The sequence below is a fragment of the Sarcophilus harrisii genome, chromosome 4 (assembly GCF_902635505.1).
Source record: "Sarcophilus harrisii chromosome 4, mSarHar1.11, whole genome shotgun sequence".
In the NCBI taxonomy this organism is placed as follows: Eukaryota; Metazoa; Chordata; class Mammalia; order Dasyuromorphia; family Dasyuridae; genus Sarcophilus; species Sarcophilus harrisii.
The window spans coordinates 380991385-381013164 of record NC_045429.1 but is presented as its reverse complement, the minus strand read 5'-3'; the positions used below and the strand labels follow the sequence as shown (position 1 = coordinate 381013164).

Genomic DNA, 21780 nt, shown 5'->3' with positions numbered 1-21780 from the left:
GCACCTGCTAGCTATAAAATGTAAAACAGTTATTTGAGAACATATATGAAACCAATCTAGCTTTGTAGACTTTCTTTTTTCTATCTAAAATTTAGAGTTGTCAATTTTCTTAAAAAGAAAATACAGTTGCTAGTATTTTTAAGAGACTATACATTTGTGAAATCCAAATCTGAAAAATTAACCTTTGCACTTTTTATCTTGTATATTTCAACTAACAAAACTTAGGCCTCAGAACTTTGGCTTTTCTTGTAGAAATAATTGATATCCTGAAAATACTTCTAATCCCACTGATTCCTAAAGCAGGACATTGGTCTAATTAGGGTTCCTCGGCCTTCAACTGGCTTTGACTTTATACTTGCTCGGAGAAATCAAGGCAAAAATCAGTTTTTCTATAGGTACAGGCAAAGCATGATTGCAGACTTTAAAAACTTCCCACTCTTTTTAGGGAAGAGGATTCTGTAATCATCAGTGAAAACTCTGTACTCTCCAAACCATTCGGGATGAGGTCCCCATAGCTTTCTGATTGCCACAACTTTGAAGCAGGGTCAGGCTTCAGTCTTCATTTGCTGTGATATTTCTGTAGAAATTGATAGCTTCGATCCCCGATGACTTGATCTGACTTCTGTCTTTATTTTCAGACACGTCCCTCCTCCTTTTCTAATGTGTGGTGTTGTATAAAAAACACTGGATTTGGAATTGGAGTCTGAATTCATCCCTGAAGAATCGTTGCTTCTTGCCAGCCTCCATTATCTTCTATGTAAAGGGGACATAGTTGCAAATATATCTGAGTCTCCCAACATTGTGAGGCATCTCTCCTTGTTTCTTTCCTGTGACCTCTAGTCTAGCCTTTCCAGTTAGCTATTACACATTTCTACTGTGCATACCTCAGACTTAGGATTCCTGTTACTGACTTCATCCTCTCCCCAATTTGCACTTTTTCTAGTTTTCTTTTTTAAATTGATCTTTTGGGTCACTCATTCTTGAAACCTTGGAGCTTTCCTCAGATTTTCTCTCTCCCTCATTCTCCACAGCCAGTCATCAACCCCTTTAGAGTTACTTCAACAACTTGCATGTACCTTTTCCTCATAAAATGTTATCACTCCAGCTAGGGCCTTTACTTCTCTGTCTTAGTATTCTGTAGTATTAGTATTAGTATTCTATGTGAGGTTCCTGTTTCCTCTCTCCACCTCCTTTGATCCTCTCTTCCTATAGCTATCAAAATAACCTCCTCAGCACATGGTTTAACTATGTCACTGCCCTGATCAAAAACTTTCAGTTACTTCTTATTTACAATAGGATAGATAAAGTATAATCCCTAGATTGGCATTTTAGAGTCTGGTTCTGACTCTTAGTCATTTTTCATATGACCACCTTTCATATACTTTGTGTTCTAACACAGTGGACTCTTAGTTGTGCCCTGATGTCCCCCATTCTCTTCTACCATCATGTGAAGACTCTACCATCTTACAGTTATGAAATATCCAAGATGACAAGGATTTCAGTGGGTCCAAATTAATACTGCACTTTTATTATTTCTTGACTTAAGTTCCAATTCAGGGGCCACTGTCTGGTGCAGTGATGATTTTCTTTTTAATGTCCCTAGCAACTTTTACAAATTAAGTGATTTTAAACTTATTTAATAATAACAACAGTTATCATATAGTGCGGGGTTTGCAAAACACCTTTCAGTATAATGTGCCCATTGATCCTCAAAATTTTATGCCCATTTATAGATGAAGCAACTGAGCTTGTGATAAGTGATTTTGTCAGAATCACATAGTTAATATTTATCTAAGGCAGGATTGGAATCTAGATCCTTATAATTCCCATATTCCAGAGTTGTATCAACCATATCACTTAACTGTCTCCTTTTAATTGAAGGGAGGGAGGGGAGTTACAATATAACTACTTCCTCTTAAACTGAAAATATACTTAAATTTTTTATATATCCAATATCTTGACAGACTTGGCATTAAGGGTACTGCCAAAGGTGAGGATGGGGAAAGAGTGGGCAAAGCTTATCCCAAATACCCATTAAAGGCATCTGATGGAATGGTAAAATGACTCATTTGTGATCAAAGGAATTAAACTTAAAATAAAAATAATGCATTTGTATAGGACTTTGTGTCTGCAAAGTGTTATACATTTTGAGTCTGATACCTCATTGAGTAAATATGGATCTGACTACTTTATAGACTTGAATAGGTTACATGGATTCTCCATGGTTTCCACCTCATGAATGGTAGGGCCATAATTCAAATCTAGATCTTGAGACACTCTATCCAGTGTTTTTTCCACAGTAGTTTACCCTTGCTCATGTATGACTCTATAGATTTAGAATCAAGGGCCTTGCATTCTAAAATTGGGGCAGCCAGGTGGCACAGTGGAGCAACCACAGATCCCAGGTAAACCTAAGCTCAAATTCTGTTCTAAACATCATCCATGTGGGCCTGAGCATGCCATTTAGCCTGCTTGTCTCCATATTCCTGGCCAACTTGAGTTAACCTTCCAAAGTTTCAGTTTGCTAAAATTGACCTCACTCACCAGGCAGTAATAGACTTTGTAAACTTAAATCAGCCTTGATAGTATCTAATAGGCAACTTATTAGTTCTGGGGATAGAGACAAAAATGAAAGTTTCTGCCCTCAAGGAGCTTACATTGCGTGGGACTATTTATCTGAAAGTTAACTATCACAGCAGAGGCTAGAAGCATGGCTCCCCACTTCCTCCTGGGAAGAGTAGTATTTATGCTGAAGATCTTTAAACTGCCATGGACAGACTGCCTCAGATGCACCCTGAAAGGCATCATGCATGTATGTGCAGTGTTAAACTTGCTTCCATGTTGACGAAGGCACACTTCCCTTCTGCCTAGTGAGTTGCTTTCTCATGTCAAATCATTCTGATGGAACAGTTAGAAAGAAATCTGTCCTGGCAGCTTCTGTGGGTTTGCCTTGGTCCCTGGCAGAAGGCCCTATTCCAGGTGGGGGGATTAAAAGGTGCTGAGAGGGCAACCACATTGTTCTATAGTATTTATTACCCGTTGATAAATAGAACCAGGATTAGATTTAGGCCCCAAAAGAGTGCTTAGATGAATCCACGAGCTTCAAATGACAATTTGTGTATTTGGTACTGAGGGAAAAAAAAGAAGAGCGAGAAAGGAAATGAAAATTGCTTAGTTAAATGCTTGCCAAGAACTGAAATGTAGTAATTTACTTTTAAAATGTGTTTTGAAATACCACCAAAACCTCTTATTATATTGGCTGTCTATTGGAATGGTTTAAGTAGTTTTACATTGTTGTTTCACATAAAATTTGATATCTTAGCAGTGACAATTTTTGATCAAAAGACCCCCACATTGATTTGATTGTATAATGTGGAATTAATTCTGCTTTGGAGAAATTTTACCAAACACCAATTTTGACTCTTCTATTTTTATCTTTTCCTTCTTATATAAAAATGTTATTCTAAAAAGGCCTTATTCTCCTTATGAATGACTTTATATATGATCTTTATTTTTCTGCTCAAAACATCACATTTTTTATATTAAAACAAAAGGAGATGTTTAAACAGGTTTTATCAGGATACCAGGACCAGCTTCACAGGTAGTTGTTCCATTGGTCATTTTTTTTATAGCCAAGGAAACTGAAAGATCATATGATCTCAACCTCTACCTCAAACTCTTTTCCTGTCCCTTTCTCCTCAATTGTTTTCCCACCTGTACTGATCACAGACAGTTGCATGGCAGAAATGTTTATGGTTATATATCTTATCAGGATCAAAAACAAATTGTTTTGTTTTGTGAAATTCAAAAACACTGTCCTGCCAGTGGATTAAGGAGAAGGTTCAATTATGAAAATATACTTCTATTGCTAAGAAACTCAACCAGATAGCATAAAAATCAAAGGTTCATAGATTTCAAGCTTAAAAGGACTTTATAGTCTATTTAGTCCATCCCTTCATTTTATAGATGAGAAATGGAGGCCAGGAAAAGTGAAGTTGACTTGTCCAGACAGGATTTTCCTTTCTTTCCCTTGCTCTCTCCCTCTCCTATCCCCTCTCTCTTTCTTTCTCTTTCTCCTTCCCTTCATCCCTCCCTCCCTCCTTCCATTTGTCTCCTTCCTCTCTGTGCTAGGGAGGAAATATATATATATATATAATATATGTATATACATTATACATATATATATATATATATATATATATATATATATATATATATATATATATCATTATTGACTCTTCACCCTGCTCCCTAACTAGGGGAGAGGGAAGGAAACCACTTTCAAGTTCATTTCCTATCACAACAGCCAAAGTATCCATTCTTCTGCAACTTCCTCCAAAACTCTTTTGAGTTGAAAAAATTCAAAAAAATTGAAGCACAAGAAAACTAAAGTAGTCTCACGCTCATACAGTGAATCAGCCAAATAGTCCTCTGCCAGCCACAGCTAACTCACCATTTGGTGAGTGACTATATCTATGTGGTACTTGCCCTTTGTTGTAATGAGCATCACTGATGACACTTTGTTTCTTTGCTCCTTCAGCTGGTACCTCCTTTTAAACCTCAAGTAACATCTGAGACAGACACCAGATATTTTGATGAAGAATTTACAGCTCAGACAATTACAATAACACCGCCTGAAAAATGTAAGTAAATAGTAAGTAGTAAGTATAGTAAGTAAGGCGCTAACTAGGATGGGGAAATAGAGCATGTTTTACAATACAAAGATATTTAAATCTGAATTCAGCAGCAGGGTGAGTCTATTCATCTTAAGAATGTAGTCTTTCGATGAAAATAGTGAATAAAGTAAAAGAGAGAAATAGAGAGCCAGACAGGGAGAGACAGTGACACACACACACACACACACACACACACACACACACACACATAGTGAGAGAGGCAGACAGACAGACACACATGGAGAGAGAGGGAGGGAGGTTTAGTTAGGTGTAAGACTTAATTTTAGGATGAAAGATTGTAATCTGAAATATATCTGTCACTGATGCCTTCTTACTTTCTAACCCCTCCTGACTTGCTGTTGCGCTACATTGCAGACCTCTAGCCAGCAGTGTAAACGTGTTGTAAGCTGTTGTGATGCTTCAAGTACCTTGTATAAGATTCACTTGAATTCTGTTCTGATGGATCTGGAAGAGAAGCAGGCCCTAAATAAATGTACTCTAGTGGAAGAAAGGGTAATCAGACCCATTTTATCCCTGTTTCCATCTGCTGACAATTGCTATTTCTCAGGGGTATGTGTATGTCACCATCAGTCCAGAAATGAAGCTCAAACTGTGATTGAAGGAAACTTTGAGGAAATGAAAGAATTTTCGAAGAGTTTTTTATTTTGCACATGTAAAAGCCATGTCACACTATTTTAAAAAAGAGAAAAAAAAACTTTGCCCAGACTATTACCATGTGTTGACTCTCTATGGAAGGGAATCCACATGTAGAGTACCCATCTCATTCATTTAGAGAGTCACAGAATTCCATAGGTGGAAAACATCTCAGAAAATGAAGTAGTCCAAGCTTTCCTTTTGTATGAAATAGCCACAGACTGAAGGCCATCATCTAAGGTGACATGTAGAACAGGGCAATGTATCCTACTGTTGCCTTACTAGTATATCTGAAAATCCTGGAAAGGAAAGAAGAGTTCTAGAAAGAACCCCTGTGTACATGTACTACCAAAAGGAACCTTGGAGGGGGAGGGAAAGGGGCTGAGAGCACCCCAAGCAGCCCAGCTGGAACCTGCTTATGGCCCACATTTTCAGTGTGCTGTACATTTGTTGATTTCACAATAGCTCTGGAAGGGTAGGTATTTCCATTTTATTGATGAAGAAAGGGAGACTGAGAGTAGTTAAAGGAATCGCCCAGTGTCATACAGCATCCAAGATAGAATTTGAAGCCAGATTTTTCTGACTCTCAAGTCCCAAAGTCTCATCTACCATGCTAACCAGCTGCCTTTTACAATAGGATTTAGAATTGTAAGGAATCTAAGAGCTTTTCTAGTTTCTGCTCATTTTATAGACAATGAAGCGCTAAGTACCAGAAAGAGGTATTTAAATGCCAAGTTTATACAGATCCCAAGTAAGAGAGCCAAAATTCTCTCTTGATTCCTCTAACTTCAAATTCAGTGCTCTGACATCAAGGCATTTTTAATCATCTCTAGAAGACAATTTGAATTTTATACATTTGTGTTTCAGAAATTTTGGTTATTAACATAAATTATAAACTTAGAGATCTCAAAATCTTTAAAGATTAGTTAGAATCTCAGAAAGATAGACTATAATTTAGAATAGTGAGATACATGAAGCCACCCTCCCCCAACTATAATTCTTAGGTAGATTGTTCAGCATCCACCCCCACCTCTAAGCCTGTCCAAGGCCAAGCCTGGCCAGACGTGGGGTACGGGCCTCGCCACACGGCTCAAATTTCTGACGCGGTGTCCTCCCTGTAACATGGCGCTCAGAGATGGCCCAGAGACCCCTCAGATGAAATGGGCTTCATGTCGTCCAACTGACAAGTCTTGATGGGCACTTCGCTCATATCCAAGGAGATTCATGGAGGAGATCAAGTTGATTAGGTTCAGGAAAAGTTTTGTATCAATCCCAGATGAGAAAGAGGTGATTGCCTCTCTGGTTATGTTTTTTTGCTTAGCAGAGAGGGATTCGCTGAGTCTGCCCAGGTAGTGCTCCTGCTGGCTGTCTGGCTCAGATGCCAGTGCTGCTCTTGGCACCGGCTGTCAGATTATTTCTTGGTTCTCTGTTGTAGAGTAATAGTCTCATTGCTCGTTAACTCCAGCCCCTCCATTGTGAATTGCCTTTCCATTGCCTTCCGTGCATGTGCTGTAGTCGATGGGTACATGTACTAAACGATGTTGTAACTATAATCATTGGCTCTATCTTAGGCTCTCTCAAAGGACAACTGAAGGAGATTCAGAGAAACATTGAACTGTGATTACATGTAACATAATCTTTACTTCGTGCCGCTTTAAATAACAGAGCTGGTTAGAAATCCTGGGTAATTCTTCTGGCTGTGCAGAGGCAGGCACAGAAGCTTTGTTCATGAAAGTCCACAACAGTTCCACTAGTTAACGATTGTCTTCCCACTCACCGCTTCACTCTGAAAATGCAGAATATAGTTATTTTTTTTTAGTGCGGACCAGCAGTTGGAGAGGCAAACATGTTCCAGCTCCGACAAACAGCTGCAACAGCATGCCAGATTGTCCATACTGTTGTTAATTAATTGAACAGATTTTGAAGACAAAGTATTATGTTGTTGATTGATGGCCCTCTACCTTTATTATACAGAGGGACTTTCCTTGAGATCTGGTGGTTTGGCTTTTGTTGCCATAGAATTCAATTTGTTAAGTTGATCAAGAAAACCAGGTAGTTTTCCATGTGTCCAGATACTAAGTGAGAGCAGTTAATATTTCTACATTCACCAATCCAGGTATTTTGCCTAAAGGTCATCATTGGCATTATCTTTGTCAATTTTTTAAAATTACCAAGCTCACATAACTGTCCCTCTGAATCTTAAGGACAGCCATATCCACGTGTATGTACATACATATTTCATACTTATACATGTACATAATTCTTCATGAGGTCACATATGTCATTACAACATCCAGGCCTGGACACACAACCACAGTAGTCATTTTAAATTCCATGTAGTCTCCAATCCTACATTAGTACAGTAATTAATGTCTTGCCAGGGCCAAAGGACCTTTTCCTGCCTCCAGCTTCTCTTGAGGGCTCTCTTTATGTTTTTGCATTATCCCTCACTGCAGGGATGCCCGATGGAAGGTGAGCAAAGGGATAAAATGCTAAGAAATCACAGCCGTGTGACATCAGTCGGAAGCCTGGTATCCCAGTGGGTGAAGATGCTACAGATAATGTAGCATGTGGATTTTCTTAATTAGAAAAATATTTTTATGAGGACAAGATAGTTGCCTTCTCTGAATTCATAAGTAACATAGAACCCTGTTAGCAGTGATTTGAATCTTCAGCAGAAGAAGCTAGATGGGGCTTATTCACTAAATGCAGGACTCTTCCTGTCCCCTCATCAGAGGGACTGGCCATGCTGGAACTCTAAGGCTGCTTTCTGTGGAGGCCTAATAAGATTATGGCCTGTTTATGCTTCTCTTTGACTATGAGAGTTCAAATTACACCAGGCTTTGTACATCTTGAGAGTGCTTGAAATTTCTCAACAAAACAGAGCTGTTTATGTGGAAAAACTTTTTTAAAAATACGATTGACTCATGTTATAAAGATAACAGGGATTTTGGCTTCTATGTCTTTATAGAATGAAGAATTTTATACATTGTGTCTCAATAGATATTATTCCCTACCACTTATGAGTCAATAAATCCTGTGAAATCCAACAACTAATAATATATGTTTGTTACATAGTTTTCTTGGGAATGAACCATCTGATAAGAAAACAACATTTCCCCAACTAAAATAATCTACAGAAAATAAAAGTGGATTACTTCTAGGAAAGCAGATAGATGCTAATGGCACAGGCATTAGGTAGAAGGAAATTGACTCCTGCTCTAGGACCCTAGTAGTACTAAGAAACGTAGCCCCAAGACTTGGAACATTTTTGAACAAAGTACTAGTGTGTTACTACCCTATCAGGCCTATGAAATGCTTAATAAGGACCTGGTATCCCAAAATGATCAGGAATGGATTCTCATTCTTTTTGTGTTCACCCACTAGCTTATTTCCAACATTGTGCCCATTTGGCTTGTAATATGTTGTTGTTTGGGCTCAGTTCTGAATGCTTCATTACATCCTTCCTTGCCCTAGACATTTACTGTTAGATAACACACATGATGTGGAGGCGGGGCAGGCTTGTGCAGAGCTTCTCTGATGAGATGCTCCTCCTCTCTGAGATGGAAACTGAGACACAGAAAGAAGGAAAGGAAGGAAGAGATGGGCATCAGTAGGTCCCCAACAAGTGTTTGTTAATTTCTTGATTACTGCTTGATAGCCGTGCTTTGGGTACATTGTAGACACCCAGCTGTAGATAGTGTCACAATTTTTTGGATCTTCTGGATTGAGAATAAAAAAGAAGAAACAGAAAAATTGAGGCTTTATAAAAACTCTTTCCTATGTTTTAAGAGAATATAAAGCATTCTTTTTTCTATAGCAAGGCTATTAAATGTCATATTTGTAGAACATGCTGTAAGCATATTATGAAGTGAAGTGTCACAGTGGTCTAAAATGTGTCTCTTACTCTGTTTTTCCTGATATTTGTAAGAGAGGCAATAAAATGGCCAAGACAATAGGAGGGTGGGAGAATGAAGTATCCCTTAAATGGGTATATTCAAAGAATTGGGACTCACTTAATTAAAAGGATAAGTATGCAAAAGACTATTGAATAGACAATTATGGCTAATTCTTCCACTTATACAGCAGAAGGAATGAAATGAAATGTGCTTTAAGGATAGAGGTAAAATTTAATTTAATGCTATGAGTTTTTTGAATGAATTTGAATTTTGAATTTTAAGAATGAATCACTAAACCTTTATGAAAGAAATAGTGAGATAGCAAATCTCTGAATATCTTTAAAATAGGAATAAAAATAGTAATTAATAGTAATAATAAATTGTTATATTAATGGAAACAACAGAAATACTGAATATGAAGGACATTTTAAATGGAAACGCTACTTTTTAGTCATTTTGTAGATTATCAATATAGCTCTCCCTTCCTATTGCAGTTTACTTACCTCATGAGTAATATTTAATCTTTACTGTGTGTTGATCATCATAATAAGATGCTTAGAGGCTCTAAGTTTGTAAGAAAAAAAGAAATCCTTAAAAAAGTCCAGTTATAATTTAATGAAGAGCACAAGTGTACGTAAGCCATGTAGGTTGGAACTTGATCTCTTTTTTTTTGTGGGTATCAGGGAAAACATAATCCTTGAGGTAAAGAGAGTTTTTGTTGAAAAATTAATGTGAAGTTCAAAGTGTTATTTCATCCCCACAGATGATGAGGATGGTATGGACTGCATGGACAATGAGAGACGGCCACATTTCCCACAGTTTTCCTACTCAGCAAGTGGACGAGAATAATCCTCTTGAGTTCTGCTGCACCACTGACATCCTAGGTCTCTTACCAACAGTGATTCCTGGGCATCACCACCAGTCCTAGCCATTCGCTGAGATAGCAGGAGCACTTTCAGACGTCATCCCCAACCCAGCGAGACCCCCCCCCCCCGCCCCATCCCCCGTCACACCCTCTCACAGGCACGCACACACAGAGACACAGACACACTTGCCTTTTTGTTTTTGCATGAACTTTTATCTCAGTCTTAAGGTCTCATGCTATTGCTGCTACCGTCTCACTATTATAGCAACTCTAAGAAGTAATTCTGCAATCTTTGGAAGTCATGAGTCCTCCGTTGTACGTCTGTGCACCTGTTGTCATCTTTGGTTTCTCCCTCACCTCAGAGGTTAAAAAAGAGATAAATTGGTTCTAGATGCATTTCTTAACTTTCTAGCAGGTGATCAGAATATCAATTAGACTAAGAAGACTTAGTTCCTAATGTTTTCTTGCATCTGTTTGTGCTAGTCCAAATAAGCAATTTGGAGAGGGTGGTGATGTGCTTGTGCAAAGCTTGGATTAGGGCATATAAGTACTTGAAGCAGGTATATGTCATTAACATCTGGCTGGAATTCATTTGGAAAGCATTTGAGCAAAGGACTTAACTGTTGCTATATATACATATGTGCAAATATATGTATATATATACACACATACATACATATACATACATACATACACACACACACATATAGGTAGATAGATAGATAGATGTAAATTCCTCATTGGCTACTGCTGAAGAAGTAGAGGGGCTAGAGTTGCCCAGTGTCACACTTAGGCTTCCAGATTTCATGTGCAATCATAGACAAATAAGCGTCACATAGCCAAGGGATGAAGGCGGCATAAACTCAGCATTATTAAAGTCCCTTGAAAGGTTTAATGAAATGATTTGCACCAGAGAGCATTTTTCCATGTGCTTGGTTTTTTAAATTTTTTTCCTTCTTGATGTACATCACTCCTGATGGCTAAAGAATGTAGACAGGCGTAGGGATCCTGCTTTTCACCAAAACTTGTGCACCAAGAGAAACAGGTGTTTGCCTTCCATGTTTTTACTTTTACTTTGTTTTATGTGAATTATCTTTTCACAAATATTAAGATCTTTGAATGTCCTTTGGGGTTGGTTTTGTTTATATTGCAGTAGTATTTATTTTTTTAGTGATGAAGATTGCGTGTGTCCTCCTAGCAGATACAGCTGCAACTTACATAGATTAGGCTTAAAGCAGTTTAGTTTGTCCTACATGCAAAGGAATGTACAAGCTGATAAGAATCATGCACTTTTTTCTCCTATGTGGACATTTTGACAAGGCTCTGAAATTGTATACGCTGCATAGAATTTGGCTTCAGGGGAAGACAGATTGTCATTTAACCGCCTTGGTGCTGTCAATGGAGAGAGCCCAATCACCAGTACCAGGGAGTTAACAAAACAAACCAATGTTTTTGCTCCTTTGAGAATTAATGTATTATGAAAGCCAGGCAGCAGAATAGAAGTGATGGTCTCTTTGGGGCGAAGGAAACGCTTGCAAGTGGTTTGACACCAGAGTGAGGAGGAGAGAAGCACTTTACTTGGCGTACTGAACGTAAAGAGGGCGGATTGAAGACAGCAGCGCGGGCATGTACCAAGTAAGAAAGCCCGGCATATCTGGGCAGATCATGGTACATTAATCACTGAATTGTCATCAGGGAAAAAAAAAAAGAGCACCTCCAAGTTTTCTTTTTCTGTATATATTCATGTCCCCAAATCCCCAACACTTCTTACTGAATGGGGCATGTATGCAAACCTCATCTTTCTCCTTTATTAATGATCTTCAGATTTAAACCCTCTGGTGCTAGGAGCTGAAGTTTTCCACAGTAGCCTATAAAGCCTACAGGGCCAGAAGGCTGCTTTTACTACCAGTAGAAGGAAATCCTTGCTCCATAGGATTATCATTGAAGTATTCTGGTTTCACAATGTTAGCAGCTCCCACAGTGACAAATGGCAGCATTATGTAGTATTATGATTGTGTGTTTGAAAGAGCAAGTGACTTTTAGATAGGAAAAATAATATTCATATGCAGATGTCTTAGCTGCTTGATGCTGTAAGTGCAGATTTAATGTGAGACCACTGCTGGCAGTGGCTACACTGGGGCCGACAAGGGGGATAAAGGGCATTTTATTAAGGCAGCTAAGACACATTCAGACATAGACTTTATTCTAATTTTTCGTATTTCTGAGTGAAGTTCATATTTAATATTAAGTAGTCAATTTAAGCAAGGGATATCTCACTTTTGCTTATACTTATGGATTTCATCTTTTTACCTGGTGATGTATTATTGAGTTTTCATCTTTGGAAAAGAAAGTAGAAATAGTGAGCACATCCCATAAGTTGTTTTGCACTCATTGGAAAGTATCAGATGAATCGAGGACATGAGAGCTGGGGCCTGGCTGACTGACCATCCTGAGCATTTGCTCCTTTGAAATGCCCTCTGCGGACCAACAGAAAGCCTGTCGCCCATATGCAAGGCACATCCACTAGTTTTGTTTTTTTCTGTTTTGTTTTTTATTTTTAAATCTTGAGATAAGTGTTCTTCATGACCTTGGCACAGGACACTTCCTAAAGATTAATGACTGGCTCTGACTGAGCCCCAGGCCATCAGCTTCTCCCAGCTGGCTCTTAGTCTCCAGCAACAGCCTGTGGTTCTCTGAACCCTGTGCTTAGCCACTCTGCTTCTGTAATCGCATAGTAAAGTTTGCATTTGAGTTTGATGAAATATTGGAAAGCTATTTCAGGTTGAATTTGAAAAAGCATTGCTTTCAAGAAAATGGATGACTTATTCAGGACAAACAGAACATCACTCTGTTAGAGTTTGGGAATCTCTGATTTTGTGCCCCAAATCATGTAAGCTGGGAAAAAAAGGATGAAAATAAATATAAAATTACAATGTTGAAAAGAGATCGGAGGGACTTGTATTTGCTCACAATTGTAGTTTTAGAATTCTGGCAGGTGAAAAGGCTTTGAGAGACCTGGAACTCTTCAGTCATGGGATATTTCAGATGTGCTTGACTCCAGTTTGTACTGACTGTCACTTGAGAGTGCCCTCTTGTACTGCAGCCATCTTTGAGGAAGTCGGCTCTTTGTTTGAACTGGAGGCAGATTTGCACACAGCTTTGCGTTCTACACTAACTGCATCTTCCAACACATTCCTGTTGCTTAAAGAACATTATTCCAGTATTGTTTTCCATTTCCCACCCCCGGTTTCTAGCTTCTTAAAGCTGACTCTTCTTGCAGGGGCCATTGTGCTTCTCCTAGAGTACACAAGTAAGGTCCTTCCTTACTAACTGCAGGGTCTATCTATTACACCTCAATGTACACACTTTGCTGCTACTGTTTGTACTGTCTACAGTAGAATTTCCTTATCTTGCTCCTGGTAGTGCATTACAGGCAAGCATGAACTGTAAAGTATTTATTTAAATAAATAAATAAACAACCATAAATGACACCTCTAAATTGGTAATTGAATTACCTCCCTGTAGCTTTAGAGTTTGTGACATTTCTTGACCTTGCTAGTTCTTTCATTAGATCTGTGCAAGATCTAGTCATCTGGTTAAGGATTTTAAGCAGACGTGACTATGAACCCAAGGAACTGTATTACTCTTACTGTCGGTCATACTTAAACTGTTTATTTCCTTAAGTATATGACCCACAAGGATGTGAAATAACTACAAGAAACTGTTTTTGTACACTGTACATCCTTAGTATTTTTACACGTATATGATAGGGATGCACATTATTTTCCTTCGTACAGACAGCTTAAATAAAGCACTATGTCAATCTGCTACTTCTCTGTTTATTATTATTGGCTGTTGTCTGTCATTTCTGAAAGGTCAAGGTGGATATTTTTCTGCAAAAGAACTTTTTTTTTTTTTTTTTACAGTTATAATATTAACCACTGAAGATGAGGCTTCTCTGTAATAGGAGTGTGATAGGAAGACACGAAATTCAGATGTAAATTAGCCCCACCCCCCAAAAAAGAACTATTTTATTTCATTGGAGCAACTGCATTTTTTTACTTTGTTTTTCAGTGTGGGTTGCACTCAGGAAAGATAAATAGAAGTGGAGAACATTCTTTCTACAGGGATAATCACATAGCCAGCCCTGTTTACGGACTGTGGGGCAGAGTGTTCTCATTTAGGAACTCATCCAGTTCCATGATTTCCAAAATGTTGGTCTCCACATTCCTATGTAGAGTATCATGCCAGCTTTGTATCTTTGAGAATATTCTTGGTTTTCACTTTTAATTGGATGTTTAAAGGCTTGACAGATGATTGATTTGTATGTAAGTCAGCAGAAATATATTCCGGTTCACATGTAGACTCCTGGAAGGTGACTCTAAGGGATCTATAATCTTCTACCTGACTGTTTCTAGCATTATCTCATATGCTGAACAAAATAAATTAACATCAATATTGTGACTGGGCCACGAAAAAAGCATAGACTTTGGGGCCAGTAACATTCAAGAGTTGAAGGATTACATATTATCAGATCAGATCCAAAGATATTCTTATATCTGCTTTCTTGGAACCTCTGGAGTTGATATTTCAGCAGACCAAAATACAAATGAGTCTTATTAAGGCTTAAGAGTCTATTAAAAGAAGATATTTAAAGTGACTTTTTAAAACTATGTTGTTAAGAGTAAAATTAAGAATAATTGATATTCCATAGGACCATCTCAAAGGGGTTCCTCAGGATGGAGCATGGCTTTGACATCTATAGACACAGAGTCAGATATTCTCAGGACATGTTCAAGTCACTATCTGTCTCCAAACCTGATCTGGATCTATTTTTGATTAAACATTTCCTTATTGCATTATGACCAAAGTTTTTAAAAATTACTGATCAAGGATTAGGGGGTCTAAAAGAGAATGAATGACAGTCATCAGCTCTTGCCTTGTTTTCCCGTCTTGCACTCAGGTGCTTTATTTAAAAGAAGAAAAAGTGCTGGATTTGAAGTTGGAAAACCCATATTTAAATTCTGACTCTGCCAGTTAACTCTTGTGTCACCTCAGGTAAGTCATCTCTCATCACTGGGCTCCAATTCCTCAGCTGTGAAATGGAAGGGCTTTTCAGATCTAACTCTCTTTCTCCACCTGACACTTTTTTCATCTCAAAACGTCTGAAATATTGAGTCTCCAGTAATAAAAATTTCTATTAATATACCTAATATTGGACTGAATCATTTAATCTCTTTGGCCTGAATTGCCACATTTGAAAAAGGAATGGTTGTCTACATGCTTTCAGCACTTAATCCTGTGATGAACTCCACAGTCTTCTAAACTCTGTGTCCTGTGACTAACAGACCTTGTTGTTCTTTGTGTAGATTTCTCTCTGAGGTCTCATAGGAGTGCATGGATCAGCACTGTTATCATTATTATTATTAAATTATTAAAATTAATTTTATTATTGGATACAGAGTTTTCTAAAATGTTGAACAAGAGTAGCAAGTGGGAAAAATCTAGGCTATACTACAAAGAAAGGAGGCAGAAGAATGAGGTGGGGGATATGAGAAGTAAATTTTTGTCTTTTACAGTATCACTTCTTTGAAATGTGTAATTTTTTTTTTCCAGTTTGGTGTCTGTCAGTCACCATAGGTAAAAAGGTAACATTAGAACTAGAGGCTGAAAAAAGGTCGATTTTATTGAATTTCACACACACCCTAAGAGTATACAAGTGATCATTACAAAAGTAGCTTCAGAGCAGTGCCCAGAGCTGACCGGCCCAGGCGGAGCACCCACTCTTTAGCCAACATCAGACTTCAGTTTCAGTCCATCTGCACTGTAGGGAGCGTTCTGGGAAACTGACCCGACCCTGGCTCCATCGGAGTCTGGTGAGAGGCACGGCACGGACAGCTTCGTGATGCATCGCAGCATGGGGAGACACAGAACAGATGAATATAAACAGCTCTTTGCAAACCATTTATTTCTGTTTCATCCAGGTCTGCAATTAGATTGTGGTGCGCTCAGCAACTGGAAGACAAACCATAACCAGAGTTAGTTTAAATGACTTGTGTTCTGCTAATTGCCTTGTGACTCAACTTCCTGGTGTAATCACCTTTTCCTGCAGTTAAATTATCAGAAAGTAAGTTTCAGAAGTTAAAAGTGGAAATAGTATGTAAACAAATGCTATCTCAAAGGTTTATGCTTCCTCTTGACCTTGCTCTGTCTGCAGATCAAAGACTTCACTCCATCTGAGTACAAACTAAACTATTTTTAATGCTCCAAACCTGAAAAACAACTTGTGTTCTGGAAGTGTTTGTGCACCACATAAATCAGTGTGGTCTGGGAGTGGAACCAGGCCCGATCTTAGCTGCTTCCCCTTTCCAGGAATGAAGACTCTGGTTGGTTTGTACTAGACCTGTTTACCAAAAACTGTTGAAACCGTACAGAAGACAGTTAACGGGAGAAAAACAGGACATGGGGTGTGTGCAGCTAACCACACTGACTGACAGAATCTCTCTTAACTTTCAAACTGGGTCTCTAGGCATTTGCATTGACTTTGATAAAATTCACATGGAAACCTTTCCTGTGTCCTAGGAGAGGACTTTTGGGCATATTGTACCTTTAGCATCAAACAGTACACCGCACAGTTCCCTTCCATAGGCTTAAAATAACAAGATCCGTTTCAAAAGATTTTTTTAACCCCACTGAAAACAAGTTTAGTTCCATTGAAAGGGCTTCATGTTTGACTGTCTTTGCTGATATGGATGGGTTACTGAATACATACAAGGTATTACCAAGTGTGCCGTGTCCTAGAGTTAGTAGTGTAGAGGGGACCACTGACAATTATTGTCAATTCATTCAAAAAACATTCAGTAAATATTTATTAGGTGAAAAGCACTGTGGGGGAAACAACCCTCAAAATCCTTAGTAGTAGTTCCTAAGAAGAATGCACAATTGAAGAAAAAGGGTTAATTAAGTCAGTGGTAAAGTATTGCACTGCAGCTGGGATTGGCTGTGCTCCATAGTTAAAGTGGGAATAAATCATTTGCAGTGAAAGACGGACTGCGTTTCTCTGCATGAGCATTTTATATACTGGATTAAATCAACACCCTAGGCAACATCACAGATGTGGAGCCAATGCCATTTTATTTATTAAGCAATGCTCACTTATTGGGAGATTCCAAAATCAAGCAAACAATTAAGGATTTAGAATTTAACTCAATATTTGTGAACCAAAGATCATGAAAACCAACTTCCTGGGGATATTGCTTTTCATATGTTAATTGATAATATTAATAATAATTTTCATTTCATTTAGGGGACAGGACAAATTCTGCAGCCTGAACACATATTTGTTGTATTATTACTTTGTGTTTGTTTCAATTTAAGACACTATATCAAAACCTACTATATATGAAAAGGCAGTCATCTACATCATACAAAGACAAGGAATAACTGATTCTGTTCTCAAGGAGCTTAAAATCTTACAGAAGAAAAAGAATATATAGGTACATAACTGATATAAGAGAAAGATGATGTAAAAGAGAAGTGGGCAAAGGGCTATGAGAAATTTGAGGGGAAAAGTTGAAAGGTGTGTGAGCATGGGCTACAGTCGCATCCATACACTAGATGATTAAAGGAAAACCTCTGTCTGGTGGATAAGCCTGGTGGCCTCTGCCGAGGCGCTGAGCCCAGGAGCAAGCAGAGGCCTGACTAGCTTTTTCTTCATCTTTTTGTGCTAGGAAAATACACAAGGATCAACTCCCAGGTAAGCTTAGTTGGGTGTAGGAGGCAGAAACCAGTGAGTGCAAAACTTTGTGCAGAAATATTTCTAGAGTTAAGAACTATATTTTTGTTGTTTGTCATTGATAGGTTTGGATGCCCTTTTCCAAACAATTCTAATAGTTTGTGTATTTGGTAGCTCAATTCAGAAATAATATGCTCAATACTAATGAGATTTAAAAATATTTCTTTAGTAATCTACTGTTAAGCCCCATTAAATATCTTGCTGGGAAAAACAAAAAAGAGAAAAAGTGGCCCCATAAATGAAAGCCAGAAGAGGGCTCTCTCTGTGTGGTTTCTTGGTTTCCTTTTTTCTTCTTTGCAAAGGCAAGGCCTGTGCTCTCAGCAGAGCGCTCACTACTGCCTGTCAGTCTCTCGTGTGCCTGCTGACAGTCATTTCTCAGTTCTGTTGTTATGTGGGGTCTGTGTAACTTACTTAATTACACAGTCAAGCTACTCCACTCAGTCTACAAGTATTTTTCTACAACTCAAAGTGCAGACATGAAAAGTTATTTTATTTATTATGGCAAACACAAGCTGCATGGCTGTAACAACTCCCAGCCTCAAGTCTTTCCATGGAGCTCCCTGTTAAGAAAGCTTTATAAAGCGATGCCATGATTTAGTCTTGAACTATGTATTTTTTTCCTGGTAAACTGACTAGGTTAGTTGACTGAATGAGGAAAGTGTTGAACCAGGAATTGGTTCAATTTCCAATTTTAGTTCTCTTTAGAGATAAGAGAATAGAGAAGATATTTTTTTCATCAGGAATAGTGATTGATAGCTGAATAACAGAAGGCATGGCACATCAAATAGCAGGATTTTTAAATAAATAATTTTTTTAAAAAAATAAAAAATAAAATGAAAAGGACCTTCATAAAAAGTTAAAAGAAAATTCTATTACTTGACTCCAAGAGGGCTCTAGAGATTTATCATGTGTCCCATTCTGTGCCGGCATTCAGATGATCTTTCACATTGGTGAAATGATACTGGAGCCCCTTAATAACTCAGCAAGAACAAATGAAATTGAAATCTCTAGCCTAGTATCTTCTCGTGCAAATGTCTACTTTTTAAGGCAGATCCTGTTTTATTTGATATAAACTCATCTGCAGAGTGATGTACTTAATTAATTCCCTATTTAAAGATTCCCCCCAATATGTTGGGTCTTTAGAAGAGAATAAATATTATTGGTCATGGATCTCACCTTACCTTAGGGACACAGAATTCCATGGCTGACAAAAATCATTATCTTTTGCACTTGGAATCTATTAGACCAAGGTTCAGTTGCTAACTTAGGAATTTACTAACTCTGTAGCCTTAGGTAAGTCTCAGTTTCCTCATCTATAAAATGGGACTAATAGTATCTAGGTGTGTTATAAGAAGGATCAAATAGGAAAATAGATATAAAATTACTTTTCAGACCACTGAAGCATTTTCTTTTGTAAGCTATTGTCATGTGAGAGAATTATGTCCAAGATGATGATTTCTAGAAATCTACTTCTGTCCACTGCACTGTTGCAATTATCACAAGCTAATTAATTAGTTTCTTGTCTTATCAGAGAAAAGGGTACATGGACTTTGGAGGATAGGCATTATTAGTCATATCTAGAAACTTTCAGACCTCTTTGCTGCTTTACAGCACTGTCACTGAAGATGCTAAGAACAGAAAAACATAAAATAAATCTTGTTCTCTCTGCACCTGGCAGGTTGTTACCACCTTTTAGAGAGTGAAATCTCTACTCTAATACTGCCCTGGTGGTAAATTCACCCCCCCCCCCAGCTCTCTCCATCTACACATTGAAGAGAGGGGGGTGTGGATTTCCATCTGTACTGGGCTCCCTGATCTCCAGCCTCTGGTACAGAGAGGAGAGGTCAGGCTCAATGAATGATCTTTCCTCTCCTGAAAACATCCCCTGAGGAGGAGGAGTAAAGTGATAGGAGAGCAAAATGTCCGTGTCCTGCAGTACAGCTTCTGTCTCCTACTGCTCCATCTCCTATTCCCCAGACTTCATAAGGAAAGAAAGGGGAGAGACAGGGGCCTTCCATTTTGTACAGCATGTCTCAGTCTCTTGCCTTATCTCCAGCTTCCCCTAATGAATGAATACATACACACTCCTGGACATGCTCTATATACGTCCTGGGGATTAGGAATGCTTGTTTGTTGGCTATCATTTAAACCCTGTTCTCCATTCCTGAAAATCAAATTATTTCTCTCCCCTCATCTTTCCCACCCCAACATCCCAAACAAACACTTTGTCCCCCTTCCAATGTGCCCTCTGGAGTGCCAGTTTACCATCTTAAATCTTTCCACTCCTGCCCTCGGGCAATCACCAAGATTGCTTCCTGCTGCCTCCCTGGTCACTGGGGTGCTGGCTGCACTTTAACTCATTCCTCTTGGCCCACAGGTGGAAGGAGACAGGGTCACCTCCCCTCACTCAGGAACCTCTCCTCCTTTGAGGGCCATACAGTCCGTCTCCAGGACGGACCCCCTTCAAGAGGTTCTGTATCTGTCTCACAACCTTTGTCTCCTCCCCAGCTCTTACCCTCAAATTAATTTTGAGGCTTCAGAGCACACAGTGACACTTCCCTCTAACAAACACCCTCATCATCATCATTCAGTTCCTCAACCACCTCCCTTTTCAAGGTCTACTAATCTCACTCCCCCCCCCCCAGCCACAGTCATCCCTTTGATCTTACTTCAGTCACCCCAAGACACACCACCTTCAGGTTCAAGAACTCTTGAAGTCCTCCTATCTGACCATAATCTGTGTGTTGGTTTCCGACCCACCTCCTCTTCTGCCTTCCCATAAAACCTAGTTTTGTCTGTAACTGCCAATTCCTTAGTCTCTCACTTCTCTTCCAGGCTATCACCCCTGTCCTTACTCCGGCCTTTTTTCCGACCCAATCCCTTTGTGAACTGGCTCGATTCTACGCTATCCCCTTGTCTGGAGCCAGTGCACGCCCATCGTGTTGCTTATTGTGGCCTGCACAACCTAATGGGTCCTGTCACACAACCTCAACTAGACCCTCACGATTACAAGGCAGATCTTCTCCCTTATCTGCTCCCTGCCCCACTCTATTCGGTAGCTTTCCCAAACTTCCTTGCAACATCCCATGGTTCCCATTGCCTTGTCCCTCTCATTTGAGAATCCTGCCCCACACGTTGTAGGAAATAAAAGATGAGGCCATTCATGGGCATTCTTTGCTCTTCCTTCTCACCTATCTACCAGATGCCTTCTCCCACTACATCTTCCTTCACATTCCCCCCTTTGTCCCCCCCCATCTCACCAAAATGGTGGTCAAAAATACTTCTTGCCAAGGCAAGAACCTCTCTACCTGCACAAGCAATCCCATTCCATCCCATCTCATCTCATAAGATTCTTCCTCTGTCTTCCCCACTCTCTGACTTATCTTTTTTAAAATGATTTTTATTTTCAGTTCTACATATGCTTCCTTCCTCTACCCTTCCTTCTACGGCCCACTGAAGTCATGCAGAATATTCCCACAGTAGTCATGTCACCAAAAAGCAAGAAACATACATTCTTCAGTTGGGGTTCAGAGAATCAATTCTCACTTATTTTCAGTCTCTTCTGTATACTGGCTCCAAATACTCTACTGTCTACAAATACACCTATGTCTATCTCCTGCCTACCCCCAAAATCCTACTTGATCCTTCCATTTCCACAAGTACTCATATGTCTTCTGCCCTTTGTGACTGAACTTGAAGAGGACATGCACAATCAGTGCTTTGGCTTCCTCTCCTCTCCCTTCAGCCCTGCAATGTGACTTGTGATCTTATAATTCCACCGAAAAACTACTCTCTTTGATGTTCCAATGATCTCTTAGTTGCCATGGCATTTCTCAGTCTTCCATCCTTTATGACTTCTCTGCAACCTTCGACACTGAGAACCGCCCTCTC

At 39.0% G+C, this 21780-nt stretch overlaps 2 protein-coding genes across 2 annotated transcripts in view; one reads left to right on the top strand and one right to left on the bottom strand.

Moving 5' to 3' along the window:
• The window catches only part of AKT3 (AKT serine/threonine kinase 3), a 414439-nt gene extending 400515 nt beyond the window's left edge, over window positions 1-13924 (top strand). The window contains exons 13-14 of the mRNA XM_031968694.1: window positions 4541-4643; window positions 9993-13924. Coding sequence (XP_031824554.1) covers window positions 4541-4643; window positions 9993-10078 — 189 coding nt within the window. The 3' untranslated portion in view covers window positions 10079-13924. The remainder of the gene's footprint in view (window positions 1-4540; window positions 4644-9992) is intronic.
• Window positions 13925-15755: 1831 nt separating this feature from the next.
• The window catches only part of SDCCAG8 (serologically defined colon cancer antigen 8), a 270874-nt gene continuing 264849 nt past the window's right edge, over window positions 15756-21780 (bottom strand). The window contains exon 19 of the mRNA XM_023502043.2: window positions 15756-16109. Within this exon, the coding sequence (XP_023357811.1) occupies window positions 16071-16109 (39 nt within the window). The 3' untranslated portion in view covers window positions 15756-16070. The remainder of the gene's footprint in view (window positions 16110-21780) is intronic.